This window comes from Euwallacea fornicatus, chromosome 25 (assembly GCF_040115645.1).
Source record: "Euwallacea fornicatus isolate EFF26 chromosome 25, ASM4011564v1, whole genome shotgun sequence".
NCBI lineage: Eukaryota > Metazoa > Arthropoda > Insecta > Coleoptera > Curculionidae > Euwallacea > Euwallacea fornicatus.
Window position 1 is genome coordinate 2338612 of NC_089565.1, and position 10038 is coordinate 2348649.

The following is a 10038-nucleotide window of genomic DNA, read 5'->3' on the forward strand; positions in this document are numbered from 1 at the left end:
TTACTACAGGTGTGACGTGTTACACGAAGAGGTAGAATTTCATGCGGTTCGTTAAAATTTCTTAGATGTATGTGTAAATACAGAGTTTGAAAACACTGAAAAATCCAATGAATAAATGCACGAAAAATGATAGAGATTGATTCTAGCACTGTTGCCGATGTTCTGCTTCCTGATTTGACAAATAAGATGAAGGCTTCTTGTCAGCCAATCATTATACATCTGTCATTATTTGTTTATATTTTGCTGCAAATTAAAGGGGTACATTTTAATTTGATTTTAATAATAAAAGTAAAAATTCTATTAGTCAGCTATATTCAAACTCGATTTCATTGCATTTCCTTATTAAGGATAGTCTGGTTCTTCAAAAAATCAGGCATAATAAAGGTCAACAAAGTGAATTGAAGTAATTAGGTCTAAAAATGGATAGTGATATCCTAACTACTTTGAAAATATTAATTATTGGAGAAAGTGGAGTAGGTAAATCCAGTTTGCTGTTAAGGTTTACAGAAGACAATTTTGATCCTGAACAAACATTAACTATTGGAGTGGATTTTAAAACTAAACGGGTCAGTGTTGACGAAAATACAGTGAAATTGGCCATTTGGGATACTGCTGGCCAGGAACGGTTCAGGACATTAACTCCTTCATATTACAGGTTCGAAAACACATGAAAATCTGCACAATCATTCTCAACCACTATTGATATTCAAATATATTTTTAGAGATGCCCAAGGAGCAATTTTAGTGTTTGATGTCAGTAGTTACCAAACTTTTGCTAAGCTAGAAACTTGGCTAGATGAACTAGAAACATATTCCACAAAAAGTAATATTGTTAAGATGATTGTGGGAAATAAAATTGATGTTGTAAGTAATTAATACATTTTTTAAATCTTTTTATTTATTATTTTTTTATACATTATTTAGGAAAAAAGAGAGGTCTCAAGAGAGCAAGCTATGGCGTTTGCAAGAAGGCACCAAACATTATACATTGAAGCAAGTGCAAAAACGAAACATGGAGTCCAAAGTGCCTTTGAGGAATTAGTTCACAAAGTAAGTATTAAAGTACATGAATTTATATTCCATGTACTTGTAAACAAAAAAACTTATTATAGGCAAACCATTGTCTACATATTAAATGAGTTCTACTGTATACTGTGAAACACAATTTGTGAGATTGTTTAATTTTTTTTTACTACTGCCAATTAATTTATTTTTAAGATTATCCAAACACCTGGTTTATGGGAATCTTATAATGAGGGCAATATCCATGTGGACGAGAAAGATCATTCAGCACGTAGTGGATGTACGTCCTATTGTAGTTTAACATAATGAAGTTATATTCTCTTTACTCATTTACTGATAGGTGGTTAAGGCTTTTGTAATTTACACGTCTGTTTGTAAACTATGTAATATCTCTTTAATTAAAACTAATTTATAATTGACCTTGGAATTGCAACTGTGTATATCTGAGGTTATTTGAAGTGTAAATCTTTCTTATGATTTGTTGAAATAAACAACACAAAAATTTTAAGTAGGTGTCACACATGCCGTTGAAATCTTAAGGTTAACTATAACGGTCGTTTTAATTTGAATATGCATAATTTGCAGGTTGTCCCAAATCAAGTTTTACTCCGTCTTGAAAGTATCCAGAAAAAAAAAAGGTCAATTGTAATTATTCAGTATATACTTTTATTACTGGAATTATAAAATTACAACAAATAACTCATCACATTTACTTATACAACTTCCATTTAACTCTAAATACTTGTGGTCCAGGACTGTAAAATTGAATTTGTGAAGCTGCTAGCCATAGTATTGTTGTTAATTGGTGTTCTCGCATCCAAGCGTGTGTATAGGTAGAACTATGGCGTCTTAAACTTTTCTGATGAAACCGTTACCGCTCTGGTTATAAATCATGAGCCATTTCAAGGAGAAAAGTATTTAGAATATCACAGTACTGTACACTATTAATGGTGCTATTAACTATATAGAGAGTTGTAGTACCACACTGAAATATTACTTCCCAAACCGTCATCTTAGAAGGGAAATCGGAAATATTAACGATAATATTTTGTCTTGATAAGATTTCTATGTGATTTGTACCAAGCTCAAAACAACTTTGGCAGGTATAAAAATGTTATTAAAATTATCTTCTTGAAAAAGTGAACAAAAATCTATTCTTTGTTGCCTTTGTAGAGGTGGCAATATGGGTATTTTGTTTGTTTCCTTGTCTTTTCAGGCACATGTGCACAGTTTCTCGACTTACCTTTATTTTTGATTGATTTGCAAATCTGTTAGTCAATATTAGGCACTTTTCCTGAAACTGGTCAATGTTTCATATCTGTTTCGTTTTTTATCATCTTTATTGTTTCATATACTGCCTTTTTTCAGAGTTCAGTCTATTGCACTACTTTTTTAACGTTTTGAAATTAAAAATATGTACAAATGTTTTTAAAATACATAGGTATGATTGAAAAAACGTGAAACTTGTGATATTCAAAAACATTGGGGTAAATTTCAAAATGTTTGGTTATCAAAAACATGTACTTTAGTTGTTATTACATTTATGACATTTTAAATCATTTGTAGACCTTCTAGATGTTGAGTCACATTCAGCTTTATTGTTTTTCTCAATTTCTATGTAACTTAATTACTTCATTTGGAGTACTATGTATCTAAATTTCACAATCATACAGGAAATTAACTTTATATTCATAAAAAGGCGAAATTTTATTTGTTCCATGGTCTATAAAATAAAATATTCAGGTATAATTAGATTTTCTGATAAGTTATAGTTTTTCATGTTTAATATTACTTATATCAAAGGTTTATTGTATAGATTTATATTTTTAGATTTAATTATGTATTAATCATATAAAAATTAATAAATACCATAGGTCAGTATTTATTTTCTTTTACTGATTCATCTTTTTCTTCACTGATTCTACACTTGGAAGAAACTCATTTACGTATAACATCACAAAACATCATTGAGATTCCTCACTTTGGCAAACGATTATGAACATCTCTTCGTCTTTGTGCCAACTTCATTCTAGTTTCTTCAACAGTTTCGCATTCAGAGGCATAACAAACATGTAAAATACCCCCATAAAAAGAGCTGAAAATTGTAATTGTTGTTGCATATATTTATGTATAAAAATGAAATCATATTTTGAGAAATTGACTTAGCTCCTTCAATATTTATTCTCAATTATCAAAAGGCAAATTTATGGTATTTCAAAGAATTCTACCTCAAGAACAAATTGATCATTCTGAATCAATATGGTGATTGCATGACAAAGATGTCCAATTGAAAATAAAAATTTATAGGTGTAACTTTCCCAAAACCATAAACTCTTAATAATAAATTTAAAAGTAAAAGAATTACCGAGTATCTATCAGTCTTTTGGCTATTCTTGCTGACTGAATCCGTTTATATAGAACATGAAAACATTCAGTGAATATTTCAGTTTCAACATCGGATACCTTTGTAACACTTACTATGTCTCCATATTTTGAACATAAATGTTTCAATTCTTTTCGCAAATTGACCTGTGGCACTCCATAAATGTACAAATGCTGAGACTCATTATTTACTGTGTAGACCTAAATTTATAAAAGATATGTTAACTCTTTAATTGAATCATGAACTTTGAAATATATGTACTTTTCGTCCTTTAAATATCACAGCAGATAAGATGTCTTTTTTCGAAACTCATGATTTACTTAAGGATGCAGAAAATTGCACTATTTTCATGCTATTATAGGTTAATTGGGACTCTTCATCATATCTGGACTTACTTTAACAGCAGTTAATTTTTTTCCTTGTCTATAGGCCGGTCTCGTTGTACAATATTCTTGTTGAATGTGATGATTTATAACCCTATTACAGTTTTGAATGGACATTTTTTCTGTACTTGTTTATAAGTGAATTTATAAAATAATTAAGTTATAAACAATAAAAGATTTGAAATTTGACATAAAGGTAATTATCTGTTCTAGTTTTCAAACACCCTTGTCATTTAAAACTCAAAATGATGCACGGAAGAGGCGATGTGGCAACATGGAGATTAGGGCGTGTGGCAGAACCTATAGTTATTCAGCAAAATTTAAAAAATATTTGTTTATTATGTATTAACTTGACAGTGATTAAATTTTCTCTAGTATGATCTTCGTATATTATTTATATTTTTATTATTATCCTTGTTCCCTAGAGAATAGAGGATGTACAGTTTCTTTTTTAACTCATCTTGTACGCCACAGTTTCAAATATATATATATATATATATATAATGATAGTTATTTAGAAGGAAACTTAAGTAAAAAAAGAATTTTCCAATTTTATGACCGTCTATTTTAATATAATACATTTTTTATCAAAACATATACAAACATAAATCAAGTGACGTAAAATCTTCGGTAGTATAGTGGTAAGTATCCCCGCCTGTCACGCGGGAGACCCGGGTTCGATTCCCGGCCGGAGAGTTTTTTAAATCTACAATTGAATTCTAAAAAACTTATAATTATTTTTGTTAAAGGCGCTTAAATTTTTTTTTTTTTTTTAATCAATGCCATTGTACTTTTTCCAAATAGAAACCCTTGTATATTTTTGCTTTTTTTTTCTTCCTAAACCTAAGAAGCACACTTTTACTTTCGATTACGATTTGTATAATGTATTAGATATCGAATATTGTTTACATATACGTACATTCCTACTAACATAATATGTTAAAGTACGTATTATGTATAAAATATATATATTGTGTTATTAAGACCTGTTGACTATATCTTATAATTTTAATTTAAAATTATTTTTGCATTTAAAATGTATTATATTCTTTTCGTCTGAAGATATATGATGATAGACTTACGGGGCGTAAGTCTTCGGTAGTATAGTGGTCAGTATCCCCGCCTGTCACGCGGGAGACCCGGGTTCGATTCCCGGCCGGAGAGAATTTTTTATTTTTTTTGTATTTACAATGAAATTCCTAAAAACTTCTGAATGACAACACTGAAAATTGAACTTAAAATAACATATCAAATACATGGAATATTCAACTTTGATCTTACACGATTAAAATGAGAATATATACAGGCAACATACAATTTGAACTTACATCGAACGTTTTTAGTTCATATTCCCCATAAAGTGTCTATATGTGTGCAAGTACTGTCCAGTTATTTAGATTATTTTGCGTTTTTGTCATTATTTTACAGTTTTTGCAGCCACGGTTCTGCACTGCATTGCAGGCCTTTTTCGTTTAATCTTTTAACTCAGCCGGAGGATTAGCGATCCTTCACTTAGCGTTGTCCACAGGTGTTATACTATTCGATTTTCACTGATTTATTAGTGGATTTCTTTTAAGTTAAAAGAAATCCTAAAGTTTTAAAGAACAGCTCTCCTCTGCGAATTTCATTTCTACTTATTGCCGGGTTGTCACTATATATATTTGTCGAATTTCTACGTCAAAAGTCGATTAAAAAAAACTCCGATAGTGTTTTTTTTGTGGAAATTTTCTTTAAAATTACATAGTTTTTTCAATTATTTTTATTTTTATATTTTCTCATATGATCATATATAATGATAGAGCAACAATTTACAAGTCTTCGGTAGTATAGTGGTAAGTATCCCCGCCTGTCACGCGGGAGACCCGGGTTCGATTCCCGGCCGGAGAGGTACTTTTTTGTTTCTTTTTTACTTAACATTAAATCCTGGAAAGATTAAAAGTATTATTAAAAAAAAAGAAACTTTTTGCCAATTTTGAAACAAAGATTTCCATAAAAACTTTATCATTCGAACGAAATTGCTTTCTTGTCGCAGTAACGTTCAGAATTTCAATAAGCAACGAGCCCCCTGCGAGACATAGACCATTCAAATTCCAACTAAATATACATATTTATATATGTTATTTTCCAGTTGGTATTCGATGAAGTCGTTCCATTGGTTAAGACAATACCACAAGATAAAAAAATATCTATAATTTTTATTGCGATCGGATGGTGACAATTTTTTTTTGTACACGGGAGCTTCATACTGTTTTATCATGTTTATAAATTGTTGTAGAATTGCATTTTAAACAATTAACAAGCTTTAAGATCAGAGCTGCCAGTCATAAACTCCAATATTGTCGCCTTTGAAACTATCGCCAAACAACGTATTAATTTTTCATATTTAATGTAGTGTTGAGGGAGTAGTGAGGTTGCGCTAGTTGAGTGAAATTTCACCAGTTTATAAGCAGATGTTGACAAAATCATTATTAATCAAATTTGGAATAATATAATTTTTATGTATAAATATATAAAAAATACGTAGAAAAAAATGGTTTAATATGGAAAAATTGTGGTGATAAACCGGTCTTGAGGCCGTTAAATTTGGACAAACACGCGTTTACCTGTTTCTAATAGTGGAACATATAATCACACTTTAAAAACAGATATGATTGTCGAGGTAAAACGTAAACACGACGTGAGTAATCTTTTCTAAAGCCGTTAATGACAGTAAAGTGAACTGTTTAGTCTTTTGAACCCAGTTGTGCTTCTGTTCCTTCATCAACTCTATGGAAATATCGTAAACTTCCCGCTTCAGCTCGGCATTTTCGCTTTTCACTGCTTCGCATGAATGGATGTAGTCGGCAAGTTGCATTTCCAATCTATCGGTTTTCAGGGAAAGTGTGATTTTCTCTTCCTGCAGAGAGCGAAGCTGATTCGCAACCGAGCTGTTCCTGTCCAGTTGTTTTTTGAATTCGCTGTGATAAAACAGTTCGTATATATATATATTTAAATCAGAACGAAGAAATGTAGTTTTCAGATTGTTATGATTTACGAGTCAATAAAATAACAATAGATGATTATAACAATAAAAGACTGTGTAGATTTTTCTCCTCTCACCATTTTAATTGCGCATATTTTTTCTCTTTTACTCCGTAGTTCGCTTCTACGATTTTTAAAGATTTTTGGACAAATTGTAATTTATCCTGAAGTGCCTGAAGGAGTTCCTTTTGGCTGCTTATTTCCTCGGCTTGGGACATGATCTATAAAGATTCAAAGAAAGTTTTAAATAAAATAAATTAAATGTTTACTTCCCCCTTTTCACGTATCGAGACACAAATATTTAGCCTTGACACTGGGATAAACCAAGTGGGTACTACCGCTAGTTTCATTGATGGGATAATTTTAGAGGAAGAATTATCTATCTATCGCGATTATTTAATATTTGTTTATATATGGAACAATCAATCTTGAACTTGACCACTTATATGTGAGAGCGTTACCTTTTGAAATTAAAAAAAAATCCAGAAATTCGTTCACTTTCAGACCGTTTCAGAAGTGGTTAATTAGAACAAGGAAATTGAGAGTTTTTTTTAAATGAAAGTGTACAAAAAGGGGTGATTTATTAGTTCTTGGAATAATGACATTTGTGGCGTTACGCCCCATGTTAGCCCAGACCTCTGGAGTATTTACTCAGGGAAGTCTGGATAGCACCACATGTTACAAAACAGGAAAGCCTCGAGTCAGTTAGATCTGAATGATAGTTGGTTACAGAATTCCTTACTGGCGAAGTAGTTAGTTTAGTTTTTTTGCGGTAATGGTCCGACTTCAGATGGTCATCAATGAGAATAATATTTTTTTAGACCTCACTTGTTTTATCAAATCACTTCCGATAGCACCTCAGACTCACTCTGTCCTGAAGCAACTTCTTCTCCGAATTCTTTTTGCTGATAATTTCTTGCATCTTAGTCGACTGCTCGCTCAAAAAATTGTTATCGGCTTTCGCCGCTTTCAACTCGTTTTCCACCGTTTCCCGGCAATTTTGTAGTTTCTGCGTTTCCCAGTTTGAAAGGAGCAAATCAACGCTGTAGACAAACTGATGTAGTATTTACCTCGATTAATTGACCATTTTCTATCTCCAAAAATTCGTTGTCTCGTCTGAGCTTCAGACATTCGCTCTGAACCTCCTTCCTCTTCTGACTCTCCGAAAGTCTCAGCTGGCTTATAACGTTGATCTGCAGCTCGAGTTGAACAATCTAGAGGTTTTCCGTAAATTTTCGACGTTAATTTGAGATAATAGTTTGCCAGCAGGATTTATTTTAAAGAGTCTGAAAGTGGATATGGCAAGTCACTTTGCTGTGAAATGTTTCATTGGAAGTTTTCCTTTGCTGTAGAAACGAAATTGATAGGTGATAGCACCTTTAATTGGGGCGTGCACATTGGTCATCATTGCGATGCCTATAAACCAACATCTATGAAGGCGTGCCGAATCGTCTAAATTAAGTTATGTTATGATCATTTTACGGGGATGATAACTTCTGTGGAAGTCATGAAATTCACTTATGTGTAGCTTCTTTTACATCAATTCTTTTCTACTTTCCAGTACTCATAACACGTCTGATGAACTTACCTGAATTTGCCGTTTTTCCATTTTCCCTTTCAAATCTTTAGCCGTTGCACGTGAACGCCTCCAAGCTAGCAGCATCAGTCTGCGATAAATTCTACAGCTATTCTGTTCTTGAGAGCAAAACATCTTCTTAGATTTCGGATCTAGTGGACGAGGGGTGGCGTAGATTTTCACGGAGGACACTTCGGTGGAAGCTATTGACGATCTATTAAAAATGTAGATTTGAAAGGAACAGGAACAGAGCTGTAATGTAGATTTTTTTTTAATTTCTGAAAAGAAAATGCTATATATGGTCATATTATGACTTTTTTAGTTTCTGGAGCTCTTGGAGGTGGAGTTGTGGGCGAACTACGATAAATGGATTTCGAAGAAATCAATTTTTATTCATAGGTAGTTTCGATTATGCCAAATTTTATGCGATGAATCAGTAGTTCTAGAATCTGCTTTTGAATATATCGTGTTATGATAGTAAGCTAATGGCACGAGTGCGATATTATTTTAGAATTTCTTGAAGTTTTCTTTAAGTAGAAATATTTCAAATCTTGTCGCAGAAGACGTTGTGCAAGAGCAAAAAATTACAAAAACCCTCGATCAACTCGGTTGTTTATAACAAATAATCAACATTCATGTTACTCGTGGCCTATTTTATAATAAAAATCGAAAACTCATTCGTATGTAACAATTGCCATTGGGGACCCCTTCCATTTGTGCCACTCACCAACACAATTTATTTACATAAACTTTTTCCTACATTCTATAAATTCTCCTCGTTAACAGGCAATTTGCTTTGATTTCATCTACATTTTCAAATATGTCGGATCATCATTAGGGAGATTTTCCATGATGATATAAGGTACTTGTTTCCTTTTAATAGCAATAAAATAGGAAGGGCAAAACCGACGAATTCGCTACCACACGAGCGCTTCCACTCGTCCCTTCCAAATCTCATCTGCCTGTCCTTTTTTGGTCTAGACTTTTTCCATACCTCGCGAGTTCTTCAAATTCGAGGGATAAGGTACCTGCTAGTCCCTATTTCCCAAGAAAAGCTCGCATACATAGCCTCTCGACTGCGCCCTCGGTGGTAGCGACCTCGATCGACAGTGTTTTCTCTTAAGATGGCCCTGCCCTTCGTCTTATTGTCAGCTCTTAATGTTACACTTCATAGCTTAAGGACTAATAAATCTCCGACAAACACAATACCTTCGTTTGGTGCTCTTGGTGGGGTTGATCTCAGCTACCGAAGCAGACTTCTGCAAGAATTGCTTATTGATGGGAGTCCAAGTTTTGGTTGGTATTTGTTTCTCAGGGCGCATTTCTGCTAAGGCAGTTTCCAGCTTGAGTTCCAAAGCTCCATCCCTTTGTCCTTTTGCCTGGAGCTTACAAGAGGAATATATAGGGATTTTTCTCCTGGCTGAGAGATTCTGGGGAAGTCCATCCCCTCCTCCACATCCCTTGAAATTCTGATACTCCTTTTCTGTTGGTTTTCTCCTGGAAGGCGCTTCTGCTCTCATTTTATTCTTATCAACTTGCATGGACGCTGTCAAAGTTTTATTTTTGATTTGCTGGTATGCTCAGGTCAATTTGTTCATGGGTATTAACATTACTAGTGCAGGTGTGTTTCCTCGTAACGTTTGAAATAATAA

The 10038-nt window shown here is 32.9% G+C and overlaps 3 protein-coding genes and 3 non-coding genes across 7 annotated transcripts; 4 read left to right on the plus strand and 2 right to left on the minus strand.

Annotated features, from left to right (window-relative positions):
- The first annotated feature begins 5 nt into the window (after positions 1-5).
- On the plus strand, positions 6-1531 carry LOC136346864 (ras-related protein Rab-18-B-like). The gene is made up of 4 exons (XM_066296357.1): positions 6-655; positions 723-864; positions 925-1050; positions 1219-1531. The coding sequence occupies exons 1-4, from the start codon at positions 420-422 to the stop codon at positions 1327-1329; spliced, it is 615 nt and encodes a 204-aa protein (XP_066152454.1). The 5' UTR covers positions 6-419; the 3' UTR covers positions 1330-1531.
- A 141-nt stretch (positions 1532-1672) lies between these two features.
- On the minus strand, positions 1673-3994 carry LOC136346866 (RNA-binding protein 48). Of its 2 annotated transcripts, XM_066296361.1 has the most exons (4): positions 3802-3994; positions 3502-3606; positions 3389-3423; positions 1673-3118 (listed from the first exon to the last, which is right to left on the minus strand). In XM_066296361.1, the coding sequence occupies exons 1-4, from the start codon at positions 3904-3906 to the stop codon at positions 3001-3003; spliced, it is 363 nt and encodes a 120-aa protein (XP_066152458.1). In that variant the 5' UTR covers positions 3907-3994; the 3' UTR covers positions 1673-3000. The 2 variants fall into 2 exon arrangements, with proteins under 2 accessions (XP_066152458.1, XP_066152457.1); XM_066296360.1 differs by having other exon boundaries at positions 3389-3606; positions 3802-3991.
- A 419-nt stretch (positions 3995-4413) lies between these two features.
- Positions 4414-4485, plus strand: TRNAD-GUC (transfer RNA aspartic acid (anticodon GUC)). Its single transcript has one exon. It is a non-coding gene; the product is annotated as a tRNA-Asp (tRNA).
- A 396-nt stretch (positions 4486-4881) lies between these two features.
- TRNAD-GUC (transfer RNA aspartic acid (anticodon GUC)) lies at positions 4882-4953 on the plus strand. Its single transcript has one exon. It is a non-coding gene; the product is annotated as a tRNA-Asp (tRNA).
- A 651-nt stretch (positions 4954-5604) lies between these two features.
- TRNAD-GUC (transfer RNA aspartic acid (anticodon GUC)) lies at positions 5605-5676 on the plus strand. The gene has a single exon. It is a non-coding gene; the product is annotated as a tRNA-Asp (tRNA).
- A 355-nt stretch (positions 5677-6031) lies between these two features.
- On the minus strand, positions 6032-9928 carry LOC136346886 (ERC protein 2-like). Its single transcript, XM_066296405.1, has 6 exons — positions 9596-9928; positions 8399-8600; positions 7881-8024; positions 7679-7819; positions 6889-7031; positions 6032-6746 (listed from the first exon to the last, which is right to left on the minus strand). Exons 1-6 carry the CDS (start codon positions 9925-9927, stop codon positions 6425-6427), a joined length of 1284 nt encoding a protein of 427 aa, XP_066152502.1. The 5' UTR covers position 9928; the 3' UTR covers positions 6032-6424.
- Between the last annotated feature and the right edge of the window lie 110 nt (positions 9929-10038).

Bases quoted from the DNA above. Each gene is read 5' to 3' on its own strand.
- LOC136346864 (XM_066296357.1), top strand. From the start codon at position 420: ATGGATAGTGATATCCTAACTACTTTGAAAATATTAATTATTGGAGAA. The intron at 865-924 runs GTAAGTAATTAA...TACATTATTTAG, and splicing joins TGGGAAATAAAATTGATGTT to GAAAAAAGAGAGGTCTCAAG. The intron at 1,051-1,218 runs GTAAGTATTAAA...TTTATTTTTAAG, and splicing joins TTGAGGAATTAGTTCACAAA to ATTATCCAAACACCTGGTTT.
- LOC136346866 (XM_066296360.1), bottom strand. From the start codon at position 3,906: ATGTCCATTCAAAACTGTAATAGGGTTATAAATCATCACATTCAACAA. The intron at 3,607-3,801 runs GTAAGTCCAGAT...TTATAAATTTAG, and splicing joins AAAAATTAACTGCTGTTAAA to GTCTACACAGTAAATAATGA. The intron at 3,119-3,388 runs GTAATTCTTTTA...TACAATTTTCAG, and splicing joins AAAAGACTGATAGATACTCG to CTCTTTTTATGGGGGTATTT.
- LOC136346886 (XM_066296405.1), bottom strand. From the start codon at position 9,927: ATGCAAGTTGATAAGAATAAAATGAGAGCAGAAGCGCCTTCCAGGAGA. The intron at 8,601-9,595 runs GTATTGTGTTTG...CATTTTTAATAG, and splicing joins ACCAAGAGCACCAAACGAAG to ATCGTCAATAGCTTCCACCG. The intron at 7,820-7,880 runs GTAAATACTACA...TGGGAAACGCAG, and splicing joins AAAATGGTCAATTAATCGAG to AAACTACAAAATTGCCGGGA.